The sequence below is a fragment of the Spodoptera frugiperda genome, chromosome 20 (assembly GCF_023101765.2).
Source record: "Spodoptera frugiperda isolate SF20-4 chromosome 20, AGI-APGP_CSIRO_Sfru_2.0, whole genome shotgun sequence".
Lineage (NCBI taxonomy): Eukaryota > Metazoa > Arthropoda > Insecta > Lepidoptera > Noctuidae > Spodoptera > Spodoptera frugiperda.
In genome coordinates this window covers 3648454-3676322 of record NC_064231.1, presented here as the reverse complement: position 1 = coordinate 3676322, position 27869 = coordinate 3648454, and the positions used below count along the sequence as shown (strand labels likewise).

The 27869-nt window shown below is 36.3% G+C and overlaps 1 protein-coding gene across 10 annotated transcripts in view; it reads left to right on the top strand.

Annotated features, from left to right (window-relative positions):
- Nucleotides 1-27869, top strand: part of LOC118261899 (four and a half LIM domains protein 2) — a 193114-nt gene that overhangs the window by 138274 nt on the left and 26971 nt on the right. For 8 of the 10 annotated variants that reach the window (XM_050701496.1, XM_035572925.2, XM_050701492.1 and 5 more), the window contains one exon: nucleotides 26741-26941. In XM_050701496.1, coding sequence (XP_050557453.1) covers nucleotides 26741-26941 — 201 coding nt within the window. Of the gene's footprint in view, nucleotides 1-12662; nucleotides 13441-13641; nucleotides 14048-25701; nucleotides 26111-26740; nucleotides 26942-27869 lie in introns of those variants that run through there. The other 2 variants (XM_035572921.2, XM_035572926.2) reach the window with 2 other exon arrangements.

Here is a 27869-nt window from a genome sequence, read left to right as displayed (position 1 = left end):
ATTTATAACAGAAAAGTTTTTGTTGTTATTTTATTTGAACTTTACATACATACATTTTGTAATTTGAAATGGAGACTTTAAATAAATACATTTTTTAATTTGAAATAGAGGCACAGTTAATGGTAATAAGTAAAATATAGGTGTGAAAAATTTTACCATTTTTTACACTACACAGAGTTTCTAGGTTATTAAAAAACCCATATTTATTCAAGAATAATTATGAAATAGCAAAATAAATTTACTGTTTGATCTTTCTGCTTTTTGTCGATCCTTATATTCCTTATCCTTTCTTTATATTTGGGTCCCCTTTAACGTTATTTTTAAGTTCTAGATAATTTAATGTTCATTCCAAGCCATAAACTTATTATAAATTTCATTTCTATTGTGAGTTTGTGAGTTAAAAATAACACTCAATGATTTAGTTCGCACTAAATCCGCTAGAGGCGCTATCTCAATCTCACAAAATTCTATTCGAATTCTCTATTCTTATCTAATTTATTCAATATCAATAATTAAAAATAATCAAGAGTTTCTGGAGATCTATAATTTTACTTAATGAATAGTGAATTAAATAGGATATGTGCCATAATTATAAAATGGGATCATGACAAAATTCTTTTTCAAAACCCTTCTTTAGAAAATCCACATAACCCAAGAACACCTTATACCCATCAATAAAATGTCAAAATTAAAGCCTAAAAAAAAATTGGCAGCGTTGAACAAATCCCATGTAACAAACAGTAAAACCATAGATTACAAACTCGACACTGTTTTTCATACTAATCGGTAATTAGCTAGTATGAAGAAAACCAATTTACATTTACCAACAGATTTAATCATACCAATCCTTGTTACAAGGTGTTAAGGTTGGTTATTGCGTGGCATTTGGTATTTTAGGTTATGTTCTAAAGTGTGTAATGTTAAGTCTTAGGTGACAGCTATATTTCGCTGTAGATAGTTGTTTGCCTCAGAAGTATGGGATTAGTTCGCGTTTGAAATGTTTTTATGTTTTTGCCAATTTTAACGTCTGTCTTGTGAAGTCAGCTCAGATGTGTGAATTTAGAGACATTGAACTTTGTTAGATTATACGTCTCAATCTTCCCAATCCCCGGTTTCCCAACAACCCTTAAACTCGTAACCTCCAAAAGGCCGGTAACGCACCTCGCCTAACGCATCTGGTGTTTCGAGTGTCCATGGCCGGAGGCTATTGCTTACCATCAGGTGCCCGTCTGCTCGTTTACCGACTTATAACAGAAAAAAAAAACAAAGATATGCCTTTCAAAGATCGTCTTAACATGAGAGAAAACATGCTCGAAGTTTGAAAAAGAAAACAAAACAACAAAAGGAAAATGTCGAGAAAATAATAAATATTGTACCTACAAAATTAATTACACCAAAATATGCACTTTATCTGTCAACATTAAAGAGTAAACAAACAACATGCCACAGATAATGAAATCTAAATGTCACCTGTCAAAATGTACACCAACCTCTTTGGTCACGGGACTTGTAATTAAAAAAGAAACGTCCTCAGCTACGAACTCCTTGGTGGAGTCATCGACCCACCTGTTCGAGCTGCCAATTTCTTGTTTACCGGACATTTGTTGCCTTCCGTCATTTACCGACGTAGCTTTCCATCTAGATCATCAGCGTTGTACGTAATTAATTTACAGAACAATATTATTATTTAAAGCATTAACTGCCGAAAGAATGTGAACCGAAAGCAGAAGTAGGAACAGAGAGGTTTTTAGTCAGTAAGAGTCTGACACTCCCTCTCGCCTCATCCAAGGTGGGAGAAGTAATTGGATGATTTTCCCCCCTCAAAAAAGGTGGTTAACGTATTAAAAAATGTTTGCAGGGTTGGTTTCTGCGTATGTGATGATTATGCATAGACGTATTTGTCAGATAGGTATATAATATAAATCTTCTGAACGATATGAATGAAACGATATTACAGACAGAGAGAGGTCAGGCGCAGGACAAACGGTTTTACGTGCTTTACTTTAGATAAATAATGTAATAATGATCCTTTTACTCAGAAAATACCGGCGGGCGCGGGAATCGAACCTGCAACACGTTGCACAGCAGCCGATCACTGTGGCAAAAAAATGCAAGCAAGCCTTGCAAGCTGCGATAAAATTTCTCAAATATTAATTTCACTGTTAAACCATTCATAAATAAAAACTCATATAACTCTATTAAATAATACTTTTTACTCCAGTAAAATTTGTAAAAAGTTTGAAATTGAAATTAAACGTAATATGGATTACGTAAATGCAAGATTAATGAACACTCAACACCTACCTACTATATTTTAAACGTTCCAGGATTTCCTTAGCTTGTAAAGTAGACAATTATGTAAACAAATAAATACAAACATACTACGTAATCCAACTATGACGCCATCCAAACAGTTCGATACCCAGACAGTTGCCAGAAATTAACAAAAAAAAAAAACAAAAACGAAACATTCATTTTGATCCGTCGACTTCAGTTTAATTAAAAATTGGCACTGAAATCGTGAATTTATTTCGTAAAACTGAAAACGTGGATTGAATAATATTTTAATTCAGATTTTTCTTGTTCAAAATCTCTCAACTTGTTAAGCATATCAAAAAAAAATTCAAAACTATTTGTTTTCTAAAATACTTAAGGTTCACTTCAGGTTTTACAGATAGGTAGGTCCTTACTACGAGTATTCCTGATCTCTGCCATAGATTTTTCAATCAAATATTGTACTGAAAAATAACGTGTAACTTATAACTCCTGAAAGAGTGTAATTCCTTCAGTTCAGAGTTATACACGATTATACAAAGAAAGACTGTTTACTACCCCGCGACACACAAGTGGCTGAAAATACAGGTACACAATAAAATTAAATGAGAGGTCCGTCGCAGCAAAAGGCTGGTGTTCAGCTATATATTTCAACAAGGAATACATCAATACATTTTCATTTAAATATGCAATATAAAAATAATTACAATAATATTGAATATCTACTTAAAAACCAATATAAGTGCCACTTGTAGACCATAATTATATCAAACAAACAATTAATTAGATTTAATGTTATAATCATAAATAACAACATATATTGTTAAATACTGACGATTCTGTTTGTACGCGTGTTGCCAACGCGTAAAAACAGGGAACGATTTTATGCGTGAAATACAACAACAAGTATTAGATACATAAATGTGACATGGAATTTTTAAGCTTTAGTTAAATTTAACAAAAGGTTCTATAAGAGAAAACAAAGTAAATCTTTAGTTCAGTATGAGTTGTGCTTTACGTTTAAAGTAATCGAAACGAGAGGGTTTTTTATACTCCGACGGTGGCAAGAAAGCACACGGTCCACCTGATGGTAAGCGAATTTTTTTGAGGAGGATAAATCATGCAGTTTTTCTCCCGTCTTGGGCGAGGCGAGAAGGAGTGTCAGTCTTACTGACTAAAAACCACCCCGTTCCTACTCCTGCTTTTCGAGCCGGAGCCCTGTTAAACCCGCTAGGTAGTCCGCAGCTCCAATTGTGGCCTATGAACGCTTGCAAGACTTGGGGCATTACATTGCATATCTTGCATTTTGTTTTTTTACTACGCCCACAGATAAAGTAGAAAGAAAGAAACCTTCAAACGAATGTGTGGGGAACGCCCCTCGACTGCCAATAAGCTAGTTCAAGTTCAAGTGCGGAACATGAATGAACGCAACAAGGCTGACTCTTGCGCATCTTTTTTTTTAGTAGACAGAGAAAAATAATGAGGCTTTTCACCTTGCATTGTAAACTTCCTGATATTTTTTGTTTTGCATTGAAATTGTGTATTTGTTTTGGCGTTTTAAACAGAATTCGTTTATTTGTTTTGTTTTGTGTTTATCTATTCGTCGTGAAACATACTTTACATACGTAAACTCACGTCTATCTACCATTGGGGGTAGGCAGAGATAATGGAAAAATTGAAAATTCGTGATTTATCATAACTATTATCATGCTTTCCTTTTATTTGTAAACTTAAAGGCTATTGTTAAGTTTTGTTCTTTAGGTAATTATTATGGGGACAATATCTAAAATTAATTATTTTCATTCATTTTATATTTTCCTCTTTACACACTATCTCATCTACCAGTCTCCACCTGAAGACAGGTAATACCAATAAAAACAATGAAACAAACACTCAAACAATTATCCACAATAATTTTCCATTTCCCTGGTTCCCTTTCGGCTAGCGCGTGTCGCTTGCGCACGGCCCGCGAGTGACGTCACGGCGGTGTCGGGTTTCTGCGCGCACGCCGCCCAGTGCCGTACTCGGCCGTTACTTTCACTACGACCTTGCCTTTGACACCGTTTTCTATACATAGATATATATTTGGGTAAACTGGAATTTTAGGGACGGGAGTGATATTCACTGGAGAAGATTAGTAAATGTTTTCTGTTTTGTAACTGATAGAGTAAAGATGGCGATGGATAATTATTTAGATTTTTGTTATGAGGTTACAATATATGAAGCTAAATTGCACTCTGATTCGACCAAATAGGTCACATGCTTGCATTTTATTGAGTCCCGTGTTAAGATTGAATTATTTATCAAAATTGACTAAATTATTTACAACTTAAAAATACCTAAGAAGAAATAAAAACTAACTTAAAACGAGAAAGAAGAAATAAAAATAAAGAAAAATAAATTAAAAAAAATACCAAAATTATATTTATCAAAAATTCGATAAATCTACAAAAAGGTCTGACAATCGAAACCTAGTTACTTATTGACTGGTATTTTTCGAATGCCATATCTATCACCTACTAAGCAGTCACACTCACGACCACTATCGTCAAAGTCCCAAGAGCTGTTGTTCGCATACATACTTTCAGGGAAGTACTGCCGTTCCATCTATTCTTGTCATCGGCAGTTGTTGTTCTATTGACATCGGCATGCACGCTGTTATAATTACCTTCAACGTAACTGTCCGACGCACTTTCAGACCGCGTAGCACCTACGAAAGTGTTTGCTAATATATTTGAGTGTATTTTAGCACTCCATTGACACATTTCAAACGATGTTTAAAGTAATTGGGGTATTGTTCTTCCGGAGCTGCGGACTACCTATCGGGTTTACCGGGGCTCCGGCTCGAAAAGTAGGAGTAGGAACGGGGCGGTTTTTAGTCAGTAAGAGTCTGACACTCCCTCTCGCTTCGCCTAGAGAAGTCATTGGATATTTTTCCCGTTAAAAAAGGTGTATTGTTCTACTAAAACATGTTAGAACAACTTGTAGTTCTTAATTCAAATACATTTATTTGTTATTCTACACTAACAACAACAGCTCGCGTACTCGTAGTCTATGAAATCAGCCAGTAATTTTTCATAGACAAACAATTTACATCCACAGATAATTATAATAGAAGGCAAACAAGCGTTTACGCAATGTTTATGTTTTTAAGTATATTTACCGACTGTGTAGAGCTTAGTAATGTGTTTGACACTCGTAGGCGTTGGGCATAGTAATTCTGTTTGAATGTTTACGGATTATTAGAGGGATTTTAAAACGGAAAGATTTCCGTGGTATTTGTAAATAGACAATATTTACCCATTGAAAAAAAAATACAAAAGACATTCGAAGCCTAAGATATTATAAAAAAAAATCGCAACAAAAATATCTAGTACTTGAGACTTAAAAATCTAGTGTTTCGATGCGAAAAGTGTCACCTAGACATTCTAACCTCTTTGGTGTCAATCTTTTTTTACAAAGTAGACATTTATAGGTCATATGTATAAGTCTAGCGGCACTAAGACAGGATCATCTAGCAGTGTGCAACGTTCTAATTCTGTCATCGACAATTTAAATTGGCAGTGAGTAATATTTTATCACTAGAACGTATGACTTCATTACTTTTATTTAGTTTCCAAAATGTTCTAGGCTTTGTAGATAAGGTTGAGATTTTTATGGGACTATTTTCATAAATTTGGGTCAGGATTTGAATTTTAACGAGCTATGACAGGTCACCTGATGTTAAGCGATCAGCGCCGGTATACCGAACCGAATCGAGCTCATTTTCGTTGAAGATTTGAAGGTCGTATCAGTTCGGAAAACCGCCGACGACACCTCATGTTTTGCTGACTCCTCTGGCGTTGTGGGTGTCCATGGGCGGTGTTGATTGAAGTTATTTCTCTGGTTGAAAACATGAATCCATGTCTCATTAAAAACATTATAATATTGAGCGTCTCAGGTTTTCGCACCTAAAGTTTAATGCCCCTAACTGAAGACACAATCCAGAGACAAGAAAGGCAATATCCATACCAAAATACCTTTGTTCACGTAAAATTGTGTTAGATCGTGTAGTAGTATTTCAGTTTCATAGAAAAACACTAATAATGAACAAGCTTTCATGAATCAAACCCCGCCCACGGCATTATGTAACTGATCAAACAAATATCGCTGAAATACATCGAACGTGGCCGTGCTGCTGTGCGCAAACGCATGTGTGTTAAGGCTGTGTTCGCAATAGAGTTTGGACTAGGAGATAGAGAAAAAGATTTAGTATATAAGAAAATATACATTTAAATAATATCTAGGAAAGTTAATTTAATTTAGGGCTAGAAGACAGAAGGAGTGTTTCAAAGCTGAAACTTTTCTCTCTCTTTTTATACAAAAATTGGTATCTGTCGCAAGTACGACTGCCGAATGATGGGGTATTTTTCAAAGTTTATCGGTTATACGAAAACTTCTCAATAATTGCACGAACAGGCTCACCGCCTCATATTAAAGGTGCCCCTTATTACATCCCGGAGCGGCTTAGCGGGCTACCGGGGCTCTGGCTCGAAAAGCAGGATTAAGAACGGGGTGATATTTTTTAGTCAGTAAGAGCCTGACACTCCCTCTCGCGTCGCCCAAGGCCGGAGAGGTCATTGGATAACTTTCTCCTCAAACTAACTCAAAAAAAAAAAAAAACGCTTATTACATGCACCCCATATGCACCTTACAACACTACACTGGTGCAAAGTGGGTGCTACATCATACTACTACTTCTTATGTCTTAACAGCTTATACTACAAACTAATAGTACCCAGCTTCAGATTCTCTGTTACTCGTACAAACGCCGCCTAAGGGTCCGTTCACACAGACCGGCTCAGAGAGGAGAGAACAATTTTATCCCCACTTGTCTACCATTTTGATGAACATTTTTGCGTTTACGTTTCACGCTCACTCCAGCGTTCCTTTCCGTATGCGGAATAATGATTTTGTCTACCAATTTAGCAGCAGTCACGTGACATCGAGTTAGCAAATGTCAATTTCATACAATTTGATTTTTACATACATACATACATATCGTCACGCCTTTAATCCCCGAAAGGGCAGGCAGAGGTGCACATTATGGCACGTAATGCCACTGTGTACACCCACTTTTCACAATTTATGTTGTAAGTCCCATGTAATAGATGGTGAGCCTATTGCCATATACCGGGCACATTTCCAGACTCCGTGCTACCACTGAGAAATTTTCGAAAAACCGAAAAAAGCCCATTAATACTTCGCCCGATCCGGGAATCGAACCCGAGACCCTTGCCCTTTTTCTGATTAATTAGATTTTTCTGTTAGCATCTGATTAATTTGATTTTGTCTAGGCCCCAAAATCCGATCTGTGTGTAAAGAAAAATGCGCACCGATGCTCTCCGAGCCGGTTTGTGTGAACGGAGCCTTATGTCCTCCCACATCCAGTTCACACGGACCGTGTGACGTCAGTGTGACGTCACAGTTCCCTAATTAGACGCTTGTTGTACCTAAACGAGTGTATCTAACGTTCTAGTATTGGGAATAATGGCTTTAGTATGGCGGGCGAGATTGGAATGGTGTTCCCATGTCGATTGTGGATTCGTTTGATTCGGTTGTTGGTTTTTGGTGATTAGATGCAGTGGGGTATTTTTGAAAGATGTTTATTGCATTGTTGGGCGACAGATAACAAGTGTGGTATCTGAGGAAGCATTGAGATACTTAGACATTTATTGAGAGGGTAAAATCATCCATAGGCCTTGGTTTTACTCTATGTAAGGAAGGGTTTATTATTATAGTTTATCTATAGATTATTTAATATACCTGTATTGCAAAAAGGTATTCTGCATTTAAGGCTTGTTAAAATTATTAATCAGTTAATCGGCGATAAACTCCATGTACGTTGATATCATTTGAAACAGATATTACAAACTTAAAAAGTATTTTTTCAACAAAGAATAATGAAATAAGTACCCATTAATTATTGAAAGGAATTTATCCCGCACAAACTAGGTTTACAAATGACTAATAGGATTCCTAACAAATCTTATCATTAATCTTCCTAAAGTTCACTACAATTATTCTTTATCACACATTTTAAATTGTACCTCAATTGTATTATGTTATAAGCCGATAAACGAGCATACGGACCACTTGATGGCAAGCAATCGCTGCCGCCCATGGACACTCGTAACACCAGAGGTGTTACAAGTGCGTTACCGACCTTTTGGGGGCTTAGGTATTTAAGGGTTGTTGAAATAAAAACCTTACTTCGATTTCTGATCATCAATTCTAGAAAAATCTCAAGACATCCAAGAAATACATTATATCTTAAAGCAAATTTCAGTCCAATAACCTTTGCAATAAGATATAAAATTAATTAATTACCCTCTCGTGACTTTCAATCTGTACATCAAACACAGATTTCAATTTTTACGTGAAATTACGAGGCAGATAAATTTTGTGAGTAAATCAAACGAAATCTTAGAGAAGCTTAGAGAACACTCGTCACTATCAATCTTATGACTTCATGACAATATAAAGGAGATATTTTGATATCACTAGGCGATTTCTTACTAGTTTTGCTCTCGGATTCGGTTATAAGAACTCCATCTTTCAACAATACTATCAGACTAACAGTCGTACTCAAAGTCATTTAATGGTTCCTTAACCCAGTCCTTTTTTTGAGTGGGGAAAATCATTCAATGACTTCTCCCGCTCTGGGCGAGGCGAGAGGGAGTATCAGACTCTTACTGACTAAAAACAATCACGTTCCTACTCCTGCTTGTCGAGCCGGAGCCCTGGTAAACCCGCTAACTGTTTTCGGAACTAAATCGTTACTAAGAAATAGTTTAAGTAATCATTAAACCTCTCTGAGTATGGCAGTAAAACATACACACAAAAAACATACAGACTAATTAAGAAGTTCCTCCTTTTTGGGAAGTCGGTTAAAAAGAACACGGGTCTCATGACCTTTACCTTATGTTTAAGAAAATCTGGTTGAGCAATTTTGGAGGTTACTGTTGACAGATTCTTTTTTATAAGGAAAATTGTTATGTACATTAAGCTACGACGTCAATAATTAATAAAAAAAATGCTTTATTTTTTAAACGAGGGAAAGTTTTAGTTGTTATTACACACAGAAAAAAAACATGTTTTTTTTTATATCAGCGTATAAAAAGAAAAAAAATACTATAAAATAATCCTGGCATTCATTCAAATTCCGAATAATCTCTATGGAAAAATATTCTATTGTGATATTCTGTGTTCGAAGTTTAAAAACATTGGTTACGTGTGCAACCGTCTTTTTAATAGTCTAGTTTACTACTAATCAAATTCAATACTTTTTTCGAAACGTCAAAAACTATAAAAATATTTTCTATGAATTTGTATGAAATCAGATTTTTACCTCAAAAAGCAGATTTATTTCTAGAAAAAATCGAAATTAAGTAGATAATCAAATCTATGAATGAAAGTGTCAGTATTTTTGAATATTTTATTGTAGGTATTGAAAAGTCGAAATAATTTATTTTTAACTGAAGAAACTATCCAAATCCCTCAAAGGTCGATGACATAAGTGTCCGCCATTTGCGTGTTAAGACGTTTATAAGGGTTATTTATTGGGCAGTAAGACTTTGATAAATAAATAGGTAGGATTAAATACATTAAATACTACTACAAATAGTTTTAGAAGCAATCAACTGTGAATTATTATAACGATTATACGTCTTTATGAATTATAACAGTTACCATTATGCCAAGTTTTTAGACTCCGTACCAGCGGACTGAGAAATTATGGAAAATATTTTTTTTGGCAACCTAAACTTTATAGTCAAAATCAAATGCAATTAAACCATAAATTACTACTTTTATCAAAAAATAAAGAAATATAATAGTCTGTCAGTCTGTCCGTCAGTGAAGCTAGGTGATTTGTAGGATAGTATTGAGGCTCACTTTTTTCTTTTTTATTTTTTAATCATCAAGGTTTAAAAAGTATCCAGTACTTTCCAATTACTCGAGCTTTCTTTCGCGAAACACTTTCTATTATTATAGAAAAAGCGTACATGACATCAGCCGGTACCAAAATATGTTAGTGACTAAACACCTGTTTAAAAATAGTTCCAGTAAATAGTCCGACATTTTTGTTTGAATTTTCCTTCCAGGCTCGGTGTGCAAATGTCTTGTAGGAGCACTTGTTTTTGTCAGCAATTCCGTTGTTTATGTTTCACAGAGATTCTGTTAATAGTTGAAAAAAAAAATAACTAGAAACTTAAAAAAATATATTGAACACAAAATCTTTTAATCGACAAAAATCGATAAAACAAATAAACGAGCATCGTTAATTATAATTCTTAATATTCTATGACAAAACTAAAGCATTCCATAATTTTCAGCACTATAATTTAAAAATTTGACTCGTTGGTCGAGTGTTTGCTAGTACGACTGCTGAACAAGGGGTCTCGGGTCGGAAAACTATCACTGGATTTTTTTCGGTTTTTCGAAAATTTCTTAGTAGTAGCACGGAGTCTGGAATAGTGTCCAGTATATGGCAATAGCCTCACCCCCTATTACATGGGACTTATAACACAAGTAGTGAAATGTGGATGTACATTGTATAGCGGCATTACGTGCCGTAATGTGCGCCTCTGCCTACCCCTTCAGGAATAAAAGGCGTGACGTCGCTTTGTATAATTTAAAAATTCTAAATACCGGACAAAATAATAAATCATTGCCAAAAAAATCTACACAAAACATTTAAATGGCAATGTTTCGTAAAATTGTTCATTATCATGTACGTACTACATACGTAACTCCAGTGTGAATCATATGTATGTATATTTTCTTTTTCGTTTCAATGTCAATTCGGTCCCACGCTCCCATTTCGCGACCCATCTGGATACACGCTTACATAAAGTTTGTTGCATCGTAAAAAGAAATGTTGCATAACAATTATATTGAACTATATTATTTATAGATCAAGGTTGCTCACTTACGTAAAACACTTTCCCAGATTTTTCTATCGAGATATTTTATTTGAATGCTTTGCTGTGGGCTAGGGTTGTACGGTTTATGTTTATGTTTCACGTAAATTGAAAATTAAAATTCGAATTCACATTCAAAATCAGATATGGTGGAAAACTTAACGATTGTACATAGAATTGAAGGTAGAAAACGTGTGAAAAATTTTCACAACATGTTGTTTTGACTAGTGCCCCATTATTTGAATTGTCAAGCATTACTTGTGCAAAAATTTAAATATGACTTTAAATTGGGTTTCCCAACTTTCCATATCATTCTTGTTAGGTTAGGGACTATCATTACTATAACTATTTTCATGCGGTCCCACATAAGATTTATTACAGAATCGCGAGGTTCGTTCTCATAAAAATAGTGACATTTTATTTAAGCTTTAACCGTTGTCTTGTTTGTGCTTTCTTATTTTGCCGACCATATTTTGCCTTCAGCGGACCACGGATCACCGATTGGGAACCACTGCTTTAAACCATAAACTCGACCGACTGACTTGACAAGACCTTGAACCCAATTAGGAAATATTTTTACGTGACCCATTTCAACAAAACAGCTAACGCCAAATAGCCAGTTTCCCGTCAACTATGGCTGAGAAACATCAAACGAACTATGATACCCCACATAAAATAAACTTGGCATTACTCCATAACCCACAAAATATTTACACATAATATATTTAACACCAATAAGGGCCTTTCAGTGACGCCATAAGCCGTGTTCCTAGCGCCTTTGACGGTCGATTTCGTTTGGCAACAATTGTAATTAGTCAGACACTAAACTAGGATCATTAGTAAGACAAAGACGTTGCATTTGACCTAAAGAGTAATCCATTAGTCATTGAACATCTCCTGAATACTGGGGGGAATATTATGCAAAGTTTGACAGGATATGAGGACAAGGATTAGCACATACAATCGATAACACCATCATCCAATCACTTATACATCTATTGGTTTAAAGATAGGATATATTTTAGGATGTTATTATAACTTGATTTTAAATATCCCATACGACCGGCCATAGCTTTCAAAACAAAATAACGCAAATAAAGATTGACGTGATAAACAGATATCCTAGATAGAACCTGTGTGACCAGTTGACCGCTTTGATCGATTACAAACATCACAGACGCTACAACTAGACACATTCCTCTTAAAACAGTTACAAAGTGATCCAATGTATCAATAACTCACGGCAGAAACAATTACACGGGCTAACAAATCAATCAATGGCTGAAACATTTTTATAGTCTCGTAAAGCACGACCTTCGGCGGAATGATCGAACGAGACATAAAGCTAATGTCTGGCCACAACGCCAAATGAATTCTAAATCGGGACACAAAAGTTTGGCAACTATTACACTTTAATTTCAGTTGTTCAAATCTTGTCTCAGCGTAATAGCGCTGCATCCGTCCCGCTCCCCGGAGACCCTTTTCAAAAGTACCCCTTTTCCATTCCTTTTGTAAGGCCGTGTTTGTTCGACGACATTGAAATGGGACTGCTGCTGTCCGTCGTTATCTCGTACGCCGGCGCGCACGAAGCTGTCGAGTGCCTGAAACACATACTGAGCGGCGTCATACCCGACTCGCAGCCCGACTTCCAAGAACTCGTCGAGTACTACAGCAGCCAACTGAGAAAGGCGGCCAACGCATCCTCCACGGGGGACTGGAGCAAGGAATGCGGTCAGGGATACCTATATTTAACAGAAGATAAAAATGGAAAACTAAAATCGGCCGCAGTCAAGTATTACGGCGACGACACGAACTCGACCGCCATATTGTTCTCTACGAAAATCTCCAGCTTCGGCCAGGATTCCCTCGAGGAAAGCCAATCGAACGGAGACACCAGGAGCGACAGGTACATACCGACCACAACGAAAACTATTCTAACGAACTCCTCAGGGTCGATCAGTGTCGGACAAAGAAACAGATCACCTACACCTACGCCTCGTGAAACTATTTCAGATTCAAATCACAACAGCTTTACTTCAAACTCTGTCGCGCCTGACGCCAAGGAGGAGGACGGGGCTGACGAGAAACTGACATGGCATTACAGACCACTGAGTCCCACCCGCACCCCGCCAACACTGCCCGAAATACATTTCCAATCATTCGACGAAGACAAAAGAGGCGTCTACAGCGAAGACTTCCTCAGGTTAATATCCATAGATACAGGCAGCACCATCCTTCATGTAGACTCGTTCGCTTACAGCTCGGTAGTGACCTAGCCGCATCCCATCGCACGAGCGATCACCGCCCATCGGACACCACCATTTGCACGAGTAGAAAGCTAACTCATGGTACCATTCGCTTCACCTGTACTATACCGACTCATATTGTTGTGAATTTGTTTAAGATCTCTTGATGGGATTAAGTTCCGACCGCTACAACGAAGCGACCCGAGTGGCAGGCGACGGAGTTTCAAAAAGCGTCATTCTTCGTCGTCCAATTCTTCCAGAGAGTCGCGAGCGTCCCGCGAGGAAGAACTAAAGATGTTCACGTCACTCGAGGAAGCTGAGTTCGAGCGTATGAACAAAGACGACAAGGTCGAAGGGTTCGGAAGCACTCCTAATCTATCAGCGCGTTCTTATTCCAGAAGTCGGTCGAGAGAAACCTCGAGGGAGAGAAGGAGTGACCAATGGAGCGTGGAAGCGTCAGTGGACAGCGCGGCTTCCGAAGACAATGCCGAGCCACTAAAGCCGATGTTGAAAGACGTTCCAAAGCTGAACTCCTTCGAGGAAGAGACGACCGAGACTAAAGAGGTAATTGAAGAGGAGGAAGAAGACGTAGACTTCTGGGGCTCCTCGGGGGACTAGCTTGAGCCTAACACACGAGCGCACTGAATGTGAGCCTCTGTAAGCATGACTGAACATTAAATATGATGCCCCCGTTTGTGTTTTGTTTTCTTTGACAACCCTTAGTAATAACAGAGCTCTGATTCCCTTTGTGACCGGAATTGTGAAGGTAGGCTCTAATCTGTATGGCTTGTTTAGACAGAGAACTAGGATACCTCATTCTGTTACTGAAAACTTTGAAACAGAAATTGAGACCGTATGAGGTTAGTTTTGGTTATATTTTTAATTGGCTCACAGAATATTTCTGGCACACTATGTAGCCTAACAATATGTATTGTATAATGAATAAACACAATCACGCAGCTGCACACTCGATGACACGATTAAAATCACATAATAATTACGTAATTTACTTATGTACTATGCAAATTACATTAGTGTTACATATTTTATTAGAGCAGTTTATGTTGAAAAGTTTATTGGCTGTGAGCAAAGTAATGATCTAATTTCCCTCTTGCCAGTCGTGTTGGTATGTGTAATTGCAAATAAATATACAAACACACATTTAAAATATCAATCGATAGTGTGTAGTTATTTCAGATAGTAAAACAACAAATACAGGTACTTATTAATGTAGATTACTGTTTTCATAAAACGTGAATATTATTTTCTTAATCATAAACTGCTAAAGACATAAAAATGTTTGGTAGACGAGTTTTTAAAATCGTTATATTTTATTGAGTGTGCAATTAGGCAAAGATAGCTAATTAAAGTCTGCCTCGTTGCCCGAGTGGTTGCAAGTGCGACTGCCGGACAAGGGGTCTCGGGTTCGATTCCCAGGTCGGGCGAAGTATTGCTGGGCTATTTTCGGTTTATCGAAAATTTCTCTGTAGTAGCACGGAGTCTGGTAATGTGCCCAGTATATATGTGTGTTCATTGTACAATGGCATTACATGCCATAATTAATACCTCTGCCTACCCCTTCGGGAACAAAAGGCGTAACGATATAAAAAAAAATTAAGAAAATGTAGTAGGAATACAGATTAATAAAATATTTTACTAATCTACTATTCATATTTCAAAACTATTCTGTCATATTCGATTTATTCAAATATCAAAAGTAGAATGCGGGTCACAGAACCCAACCCTGCGACACACCCAAATCAAATCGAATCAAATCAAACAAAAATTGTTAATTAAAGTTGTCATAATTTCAAAATTTATGACCAGTTAATCATAAGCGTTGCACAATGGTCTGAAAATATTCACCCAACCTCGACCCAGTTGTGTCTCATTAAATCCAGGGCATAAAGCTCGACCTTTGTCAACGCCATCTATCGGATAACCGAGGGATTACTAGCTAAATCTATGATATTTATTTTTTTAAATCCCTTGTAGTTTATTGAGAATGTGATAGCAGGCTTTTGAGATTAAGGTGAATATATTGGTGTGGATTTAGATGTGAATCTGAGATGAACGAGAATTGAAATAAATAGGAATAATTTTGGATTCAAATCCTTATGTCTGAAGTAAATACATATTCTTAAAATAGACCCGAAAGAAACCCACAGAGGGCATGATTCTTACCAACGCACTCAGCGGCGTTTAAACATAACCCATTCCTTAGTGACGATTTTGTTCCGAAAACAATTGCTAAGGACTGGGTTAAGTAACTATTAAATGACGCTGAGTCCATCGGTTAAGGACTAACCGCCTGGTTGATTATCTACGTAACATAGTGTATCGTATAACAGGTAGACGCAGCATATAAATTGATACCCCATGCTCAGCAGTCGTCCTTATACCCACTGTATCATTGCAATATGGTATTTTAACAACAAGTTGACAGGAATCTATTGGTACTATAAAGAATACTAGTCATAAAAGTCAAATAAAAATATGGATAGTAACACACAATTAGTTTAAATATCAACACTTGTAGAAAGATGCTATTACAAAGCTTGAATAACTTAAAAGAACTTCCTCATTCATTACACGTTTTGGTGAAAGACAGACCAATACATGCATCGACAAATGACTGACATACGACTGTAAAGGAAAGATCAAAAACTACACCCATCCTTGCAAATGTAGAACTAATGACTTTGAATATAAAGTTGTTTTTCGATTGGTCTGACACGTGCCAAAATTGTCAAGTTTATACGTAGAAAAAATCTCGTTAATTAAGCCCTATTCATGCTTATTGAAGGCTTGAACCGTATGTCTATATTTGAAAGTAAAAATGTATAGGCACATCAAGCTATCCCCTCTCATTACACTTTCAACCTTATCAAGCTAGGAATACAGTTGAGTATCTACTGCAGATGTTCGGTGTAGGTTGATCTGCTGCTGTTTACTCTAAAGATACATCATAATGGTGTACTGATGAAGTATTATGCGAAATGGAATTTTCGTCTGCGTTTCGTCTGTGAATGTTACTAACAGATAAATGTACTACATTACTTAATTCTGAACTGGTAGATGAAAATATTTTTAGATACGCAAAAATAGTACCTATTACAATAGTGGTACAGATTATACACACATGTAGAGCGCATCTATGTATGGTATTTAATCCATTTTGACAGAAATACATTGATCTGTCTTTCGCTGGATAGAAGTTACGAGTTACACTTAAGAAGAGAGTTACGCTTCACTGACAGACAGACTGACGGACAATTCAATTTGACGTTTCAATAGTGCCTTATTTTGGATCAATTGAAATAAATTCTTTGACTTTGAGTAGGCTTACCACTAATGCTTATTGCGTTTATACCAGATCATAATTTACCCCTGTTCCAAACTTCATCTCAATCCTCTAAGCCGCTTTGACGTAAGGTCAACAAAGAAACATATGCATAAAAGGATGCTGTCGACCCGTGTAAAAATGGAAATAAAGAAATTAAATAACGAGTGTGTTACGTTCAACCCCTTTGAAGAACAATAGACGTCATAAAACATGGTTGTTTTTGTCCAGAACTATGTTAATTGGTATCCGCAACGCTCGTGTATTATTACTGCGGTCACAACATCCGACTCTCGCGTCGCAACCACAAGTTTTACATACATACATATACACACACATCATATCTACAGCCCGTGACAGTCCAGTACTGTGATATGGGTCTCCTCTACATAAGAGGAGTATCTTTATTAGGGCAGGTGGTTTGGAGATCATAGTTGAACAGACGACACTAATAACCAATCTCAATAATAAAAAAAAATCAGTAATTTATTTTGAAGGGAGAATATCTTTCAATTTCTTCTTCTGACGGGATGGAGTATCAGACTCTGGTTAACTAAAAACCACCACGTTCCTACTCCTGCTTTTCGAGCCAGAGCCCTAGTATCTACGTAGTCCGCAGCAAAGTCCCTATATGAGGATCGCTTTTTTATATTAGATGAAAGAAATTTAAGGCTTTATGAACTGAGTTCGAGAACGATCTAGACATTTTGGAAAAGGATGGGTTATTAATTTCATCCGTATCAGATTCAGGTTTAACAGAGTGCAGCTGTACTGTAGTTCCTTAGTCTGCTATTACGACACTAGCTAGTTGAGCAGGTGTGGTGATACTGATACACGTAAACATACTCTATCCTATCCTCGTTCACACGGCACTTCACTCCTCACAGTACACACACACTAACACACATTTACGACGGGACGTGTGCCTCTTTACTTTGATAAAAACTGAATTTATGCGCACGAGACGTTCTTTTGTTTTTAATTTTGCTCCCCGTCTTGTAACGTTCAAGAATAGTTCCGATCGGATGTCGCTGACATTTGTTACTCTTTTTTTTCGTATCTTCAAATAAAAATAGTGATGCACTCCGCACCTATTTTGTGCGATGACAGCTGTCAAATTGAATGTCTTAGGCATTTTTTGTTGGAATATTCATGCAAAAACCGACAGTTAAATGAGTGATGATGTTTTATTGATGTTTTTCTTTACCATAACAATTATATTTAGTTTATAGCCATGGATTGTTCTGTCTTCTTCATCAATACTCGATTTACAATTCTGAAAAGTTAATAAAACATTTTATACCGAGTTAAATCAGGTTTATTACAAGTTTATGTATAATCCACTTGGAATTTAATGTCCTATGACATTGTAGATGACTCTAGCGTCTATTTCAGTCTAGAATTCTAGATGATTTGTTCGAATTATTCAGATGGCAACACATACCTGACTTTATGTATGGAATTCAAAGCTCCGTGGTGAGATTTCGTTTAACTCAGCAATGTTACGATTTACCAGCGCAAACATTATAATATAAACAGGCAAAAATAACTGGCCAGTGTTACGAAATGTTTTGTGTTTTAACAAATAACATGAAGGAAGAAACTGTTTTAAAAAAATCTAGCCGTTTTTGCTTTTGTTTCTGTATAGGTATACTAGGGTGAACTAGCTATCTTAGGTATAAAACTTTTCAACTTCCCGTGTGGTAGATAGGTGCCAATGAGGTATTAGTGTAATAGTTAGGAGTTCAAGTACAGGTTAATTGTTATTTTTCCATTACGATACCTTAAGTGGACTGCGAATTTACGTTAGTAAGCATTTCGTAATGTAAATAAAGTACTCTGTGTTAGTTAAAACAATGGCGAGAATCCTTTAACAAGTTCCTTTGTTATCATAGCAAACTTCACACGTAACACCATAAATCCACTTCAGCCAAACATGCCCAATTATTTATAGCGCACTCTCCCTAGCGTAGGCCGCCATATTATTTTAGGACGGCCCTAATTGTCAACGTCCACCCCCTATGTAAGCATCCGCGTCATTCTCGTCGACATATCTAAAACGCTGAACCCAGCCAAGAAAACATCACACCATTTTTCATTATGACCAAGAAATATCTTCATACATCAAAATTAAATAATTCTATCCCCTTTCTATTTAGCTGCATCGCGTTCGGTTTCTAAATTTAAATTGCTAACGTTGCCAACCCATAGAAAAATCTTTTGATTCTAAGAACTACGTCTATGGCGGGATTCTATTTTTGAATTCAAAGTTATGATCGATTTTGTTAGTGTTGTGGTTTCGAATTGTTTTGTGAATAACGTCTCTTTTTAATGTGGGCCGTAAAATTATTTAACTAAACGAAACATTTTTGTGGATATTGTTGAAAGCATCTATTCTAAAAGCCGCGTAGGTTTTAGCGGTCGCTAACGTAATCTTTCAACAGTAGAAGAATTCAATGTCAATCCTACTTGTGATCCTTTTGTCTGGTGATAATTGCTGAGTTTCTCTCTACTCTATACACATTAAAAGACAAATTGTAATGTAGAAAATTAAGTTCAAAGTCAAAGCATTTATTTCAATTACTCCTAATTAGACACTTTTGAAACGTCAAATTGAATTTTCCGTCAGTCTGTGTGAAAGTGTAACTTCGAATGGTATCTTGGAATGTTCAGAAATAAAGTAACAGGAAAAACGCTACCTATGTTAATTATCAAAGCAATACTTTCCTTATTCAATCACGACCATTGAATTAAGAAGCGGAAAAACATTTATCTCAATAAATTCGGAACCGCATTCTTGTATCGGCTCACACCACTATTATTTACATTTCTGCAAGTTTGCAAGCCATTATTCTATTTTCAAATCCATAAGTCACGACTGTCTGATAGTTCTGATACATCAACTTCAAAAAACAAAAGAGCATTCTTAACTTTTTCCTTGTGCATTCTTAGTTTGAATTTCAAATTTTATTACATGCCAGTATTTATATGAATAAAAACCTCCTTTTGTAAAATTTCATGCAAAAAGACTATAAAAATGGTGAAAATCCCATCCAAAAGAAGCAATCAGTTACAAAGACCAATCAATGTTTAAAATATTGCCATTAGACCCATTCATAATAGTAATTAAATTATATTCGACCCCAATGTATGCCAAATGGCGCTGGCAACACTCACATTCAGATGTATTAATTGATAACGCTATTGTGAATGATTTGATTAATTATATTTTTATTGATTTATGGACGCGGCATAAATCAATAGAGATTTAAAAAGTTAACTTTCGATAGACGGATGTTTACGGACGTCTTAATTTATTTATAGGAGGATTAATTACCTACTACATACAGTTATCCACTCTAACGTTCGGCCCGCGCGACCGTTTATCTCTCTAACGTCCAGCCGCGCACGGCATCCGAACCGCGCGCGACTCGCAAGTTCGTCGTAACAAAAAACCTATATAGCTACTGAACCGTAATGCCTAGAATAAAGAAAAGAATACCAAAAAAAAGATTGAAGAATACTGATCAATCTTAACGATTTTTTTAAATCTTTAGTTAATCTTTAAAATACAATAAAACGGGTTAAACATGAAACACAGAAAAAAAACAGAATTATTTCTACCTTTTTAGAATATACGGCACAACTATTGCATATTTTATCAATAAAATATTTTTACAACAAACTAGACTCATTACCCTTTCTTTTGATGTATATATGATTATATTCGGTTAACTCTAAGTATTGTAATTAAATCGAAAGAAAACACTACTCGTAATTTTACACATCAAAAAACCTGAGGAACACATTGACATTATTATGGAATCTTCAATGAATTTAGTATATTTTTCTTTGAAAAATATATTATTTTGCTTATTACGAAATGTATTTCGATATTTTATATACTATTGTAATGCAAAGTATGTAAAATATGTATAAACAAAACTAAAAGTGGCCAACACCAGACCGGCCATTTTTTTCGAAACAACAATCGTTTGAAGTTAAAATTAGACTAGATTTATCAGCTAAAACTGTGATATTTATACATCATCGTAAAGCACAAATCTTCTAGTTTATTTTGATGTATAACACTTGCAAGATGAATTAAACAAAACTGTAGTATTTACGACATAATTGTTGGAACTCACAAAAACACTTCAAAAACGAGTCAACTAACTTTAAAAAATTATATTTTGTTTGTCAAAGCATATTACAACGCCATGTCTTATTTTTTCGTCGAACAATTTATTCAGCTGTATAGATAATCAGTCAAAACTCACCAAACAAGACCGTATTTTAAACTAGAGGGAGTTAAACAGAACTCGTCACCTTGGAAACTATAGTATCCATGGACGTATGACGCTCCTTTTTTTTTGGATACCGTGCTATCCATGGACGTTAGAGTGGTTATAGGTCGGTCAATAGGTCGCACATTTAGTTCTATAATTTGTTTATATTTCTTCTTACTAAAACTAAATTACACTATCTATAATTTATGTTTCTCAAATCACATGCTAGGCTCTCCAAAATCCAATCCATTTCATTTCCTTACTCATTAAAAAAAAACAACAAATTCTAAATTCAAATCTTCCGTTCCATAAATCCAATTTCGCGCCATTCGCCATTTGGCGGACGTCACCATCAATCGATATTTTTTTAAAACGTTTCAATAGAATCAATTCAAAGGGCGTTCGCCCAGGTGTAAAATGTTAGTAACGTAAGCAAGAACAATTTAAAAATAGAACGAATGAATGGAATGGTTTTGACCAAGACCTCGGAATGAAGGCTCAATAGCCGGGTCCACACCAAACGATCCATCGATCCCGCGATCCGCGATCCAGGATCGCGGAGCGTGGATCGTGGATCGTGTTAGGCCGATCCACTTTTGGAAACTTGCGATCCCAAATATGCGCTCCAAGCGATCCTAAGGCGATCCGTGATTCAGCCAGTCTAACTCTTGTACGATATGGAGTCACACGTACAACGGCGGCGTCTTGCCGTTGCAGCAGTAACTTTTATTTTGCTTAAATGCTTGCGCAAAAAATCACAAAAAAGAAAACGACGGTTTTGGGTGAAACAAATTTACGAAAATCGCTTGGAATCTGGGACTCAGCTGTACGCAGAGTTAGTGTCAGATAAAGTTGAACACAATTTTGCAAGAATGAATGCTAATCAATTTGAGATATTGTGTTCATTATTGAATAACAAGCTAAGAAAGAATGATACAAATTATAGAGATGCCATTACTGTGAAGGAAAGATTATTACTAACATTGAGATTTTTAGCAACTGGAGATTCGTATGTCAGTTTGCAGTATCTGTTCCGCATTTCCAAACAGTCTATATCGATAATTATTCCTGAAGTTTGTGAAGCCATCATTGACCTGTTAAATGATTATGTAAAGGTAAGTAAAACCATACTTTATATCTCAATAAAAAAGTATTGTATTACAATCATAAAGCGATATCAAACGGCGACTTTCTGAGATGTCCATGGCGAGGTGGATCGCGCGAACCAACACAACCGTCCACACCGCGCGCATCACGCAACTGAGGCACCTTTGATGCTGGCACAAAAACCGACCGCACACGGATCGCGCGAGGTAGGGAGCGTGCGCTCCAATACGTGCGCATGGATCGCGCGCGGCACGTCTACACCGCCTGCATCTTTGGATCGCGCTGCTGCCGCGCGCGATCGGAGCGCGATGGATCGTCCGGTGTGGACCCGGCTAATGAATACATCGACCGTACGTCTAGACAAACTGTGAAGGCAACGGAACACGGAAAAAAAAAAAATGAATCATCCATATTTTTATGCTGCAAGTTTGTTGAGAAAATTTTAACATCCTCTTTTAAATTATAATGTAATGTTTGTTAACGTAACGTCCTGAATTTTAATACTAATAAGGGGTAGACAGAGGTGTCAATGAACAATGTTTTGACTTTTCACCAGTCATGTTATGAGTATGAGTTAGTTTCCAACTAGTCAAATTCAATACGGTACTTTTATGGAAATATCAAAAACAATACTTTTCTATGGATTTTGCCTACAAAATCCATAAGTGAAGTAAAATCCACTTATGACGTCATCAAATTTTTTTGTCAAATGGCATACATAAAACGCTCAGAAGATTTTTTTCGGATCAACTAAATAAGTAACAATCTAATACTAAACTCCCTAGGGTTATTTTACCGTAGGGAATCATAACTGTAATCCTTTGTTCGGCAGTTGTGCTTGCGTACACTCCACCAATAAGAAAAAAAGTCAAACAGGAAAATTACATCTGATTAAAATTATTTAATTTTGGACTACTCTTGAATCACAGTTTAAAAGTTTAATCCGCCTACGAAATATCGTCAGATACTTTTACGAGAATTTGTGACTAACTTAACATGATTACTGAACGTAATTTTAGTTCGGTTAATCCTATAGAATAATCTACTATCGCTAAAAATAGTGCTTGACTTTAATCACGTAGAAAATTCATCCGTTTTCTATGTACGTGAGAAATGCTCATGAATAATTTCCCAGAATTTCGTCTCGTAAACAACTGATGACAAATATTTTGCTGTTTGTTCTCAAAATATGCAGAATTCAAATAATTAGGTTTATAGAAGACATCTTTCTTTAATTTATTTTTTTCTTTGATTTCTTGTTTTTGTATTTGTCTATTATTTATTTAACATAAGCTCATAAGCTCATTTGTTGAGAAAATAATATTATTTTACATTACATAATTTCCTTGAAAATTTTAATTTATTTTATAAAAAAATCAATAGAACAAGTTCGGATCTCCAAATAAGTATTATTAAAACTTGGGATTTTTTTAACTATGTACCTACAACAATATTAATGAGTCGTTTCCGTTACGTTTCAAGTTTCATTCGAGACTGATCTATGTGGATGAAATGAAAGATATTTCCATAATGGAAGAAAACAAATTTATATTTGTCTGGTCGATGTTCTGTAATAATTAGGATTCTACATAAAATTCAAATGACATTATTTTGTCTAATGAGAATACAGAACTACACTTAGGTATTGAACTTATTTTCTTTAGTAGTTATGTTATGTTACTGAACTAAATTATCTAAGTTTCTATAAAATAATAAGTTAAATAATAAGCTGTTTAAACTACATATCGACTGTAGGAAGGGTATTATTTCTCAATAAATATAACTTATCCAAACACACTAGATATACCACGAATCGATTCAATACAAGAACGACTAAGTACAAGTTAGAACTTCATGTAAAACCAAACAATACTTAAGAACTAAAGGAGTAAAGACACGTCAATTCAATACAGCTGTCAAAACGTACATATTGTACGCTTTTAGTAGAAAAACTACTGAGAAATATGTATAATGTTTGAACAAATACTGTCAAAACGTACATATTATACGCCTTTAGTAGAAAAACTACTGAGAAATATAATGTTTGAACAAATACTTGTTGTCGTCTTTGAAGTTCGCTACGTGGAACTGTTGTTCTAGTTACTCTGTGATGTTGGCGATATTGCCAATAGTTATGGTGATACTGATTTAACTTTTGAAAGTCACATACTTACTTATTATGGTAAAGAAACAAATGAAATACTGAGCATATGGTAGTTTTAATTCTTACGAAGAAGTTCTTTCGTCTTCGCTAGACAAAAAGGATACAAAGGAATTCTCATACTTAACACATAATAGATATATTACACGCAACATAAGTATGCTATTAATTAAAAGCTTTAGAAAGGCAACTAAGATTTCTATAATTTCATATTATAGGCAAAATTGGTGGCCAATATCGCACCTGAAAATGGAAAATTATGACGAAAGACGATAATGTCGTTGAAAACAAAAAAAATTAAAGTGTTTTAATATTACTATGTTTCAGTAGATAGATGATAAAGCCTTAAATCTCTGTTTAACTACAGAAAACATTGTAACCAATAAAATCATTTCCATTACTTCAAAGTTGCATATTACAATTAAAACACAACCATATTTCATTAACAGAAAGTTTCAAAATCACATTTCAAACAATCCTTACCTAGGAAATCTCTCGTTTCATTGCTTAACAAATAAATATCTTCATCAATTTCCTTCTATCTTATTAGATGCATTCAATGTCTGTCGGTCTGTCAATCATTCATAGAACTGTTTTATTTGTACAGTCAAAGATGGATATGATACAGACGCTTTAGAAAAATACGCGTTAAGTCTAAGCCTAAAATAATTCAGAATCGTGAATAAAAGTATCAATACTAAGCGATTAATTTTAGATAACATAGTGCGGAGTCCTAGATGGACATATAGCGATCAGATTGCCGATATATTAAAGAAGGACAAAATTAAAAGTACCCTTAACCGACGAGCATGCATGAAAAGACTGTTGATGAAGCGAAAGAAGTATGTAAGATTCGTAGCAATTGGCGTTCCATTGTCTCTGCCTACTCCCATGGGAGACAGGCGTGATGTATGTAATTTAAGATATGATTTAGGATAAACTTTATAAGTATCCAATCTTTTAGTCATAGTTATTTTTGGTCCCTAAATGACAAAAATTGCGCAATATCAAAATTGAACAATCTTTTATCACATACTTTATCATTTGTTCACTTTGTACGCACACGCCATTATTTATTCGTACCCTATCCAAACAATATGTCGAGTTAACGATGAGCATCAATAATATTAATCTATGTCAACGCATCAATTATAACGCCAACCAGTTTGCGCTGCACAAACATTGAAGCTTAATTATGCATTTGTAGGGTCCGTGTGAACTGATTGTGCCCATATTACGTGTAATTGACATGTCAACATGACATATACCACGGTTTGCTCAAATATTCATATGTTGCACTCCACCGGCGTATCACTTACAAGCAGGGAAGGATACAAGCGGATCTGGGATAGGAAAACGCGCGGTTTCAAGTCGCCATAGTTCGGAAACGCCGCCCGCGCACCTGCCCTCTCCGTCACTCTTCCAAATTTAAATCCCAAACTCCCCCCACCGTCCCGAGCGGCTAAGCATTCTGGAATAATTCCTGCGATTCGGCCACCGTTGCTCGCCATTCGAATTCGGGTCGCGACCGCGTCCGGTGATATCGTATCTTCTTAACGAACAACCCCGACTAGTGCCATGGCCGACGTTGACGTACAAGTCCAGTACACCACCACAGAGCGCAAGACCAGGAAGGTCAAGAAGACCTCCAAGCGCAGGGAGTCTAAGGATGGGGAAGTCACCGTCACGGAAGTCGAGCAGACCAACACCACCACCAACGACGATGGGTATGTGTAGTGGTGGCCAACCTCCCTTGACCCGTGCAGTGACGCCCGCGCGAGTGTTCGTGTCAGCCAAGTGTCGATTACCGATCGCGGTCCTCCCTCGAGTGACATGCTCGTGTTCATTGTTTATGTTATGCACTCCGTTAGGCGTCCCTTGGCCACCCTCACATACCCGACCTAATTGAAGGTACTTATCGGATGTTTTGGGACTTTTATTTCACAGAAACCTATGCACTATGTAACCATCGCTTGCATCATTATAAACTGAAGTATTTGAAATTATTAGGAAATATGATGAATATGAACTAAAACCAAATGAAATTAAAGACAATACTATCTTTAAGAATTTTCTAACAAGAAGTTACCTTTACCAATTACCAACATACACAAGCTTAGCTCTAGAAAACAATACATTAATTAAATCAAACGATAACTCGTTACATATTTATTGAACTCTAGAAAATCTGCCTCGAAACCTTAACAATCATTTTCTTGTCAAACAGAAAACAGAAAAAGACATATTTGTTCTGAATAGTACGTACTATTCAGAACAAAACAATTTTGGGCAAATATTAGACTGTAAGCACTAATTTGTAATTGACGCCATGCTAACCAGGCTTTCGTTGTTCTCAGCTTATTTTCAGTGGCGAATACACCAAGGCGATGAACAAGGACTGGCACAGCGGTCACTTCTGCTGCTGGCAGTGCGACGAGTCGCTGACTGGCCAGCGCTACGTCCTCAGGGATGAGCACCCCTACTGCATCAAGTGTTACGAGAGCGTCTTCGCCAACGGCTGCGAAGAATGCAACAAAACCATCGGCATCGACTCTAAGGTTAGCTCCATAAGCTTCATTTTTGATCGTCCATGCAATAGATACAAAACATTATGCAATTACTTGGTCATAAAATTCTAACTTTCCTTTGTCGAGATTTAGATCGTCATCTGTTTCCCTATCGTCTCTGACATCGAAAAAACTCTAATTACTTGTGAGACAAAGACACATTGTATTTGTTTTGTCACAAGATATCTGCGATTTAGAATCTAAAATAGTACCTAAAGCATCACGAAGTGCTGAAACGAATGCTATTTTCAGTAGATAAATAATAGCTTCGAGAAAGATAATCTTACTCTTAAACTAAACAACAGACGAAAATTGGCAGGAATCTTAGATAGCAGTAGCTAGAAACATAATATAATCCACTGTAAACAAATTTATTGTCTAGCTGATGTAGCTCGTAAATGACATTTTGTTTTATTGGCAACAAACAAATCCACGCCCATATGCTTTTGGGAACTGCGTTTCATTGAAATTATCATTGACACAGAATTCCCTGCGAATTGTATGCGTGGTATGAATAGGATTAGTATCCACGGCATTCGTCAGCTTTGTTTCACCGATCAAATTTAGTAATGTCACTCCAGCCGGCCCAGATTCTTCGGGCGCACCTCTGCACACGGCCCCAGGCAGACCGCTGCCAAGCCAACATAACGTTAACGTTACGCCAAACATTATACATTTATCTCGACGAGCTACCAATGACTTTTCCCGTCTACTCACAGCTGCAAACGCTACTAGTGTTTGGATGAACCAATTGTTATAATACACTTATGATAAATCATATGAAATATTACCCTCACGCACTGCCTCAACAAAATTTGCGCATTACAGGCGCCAATTTCAATACATAACGATTTAGAGAAAATACTGAAGGAAACATGACCAACGAAAGTAGGTATTCCATTACTGATAAATAGGAGTT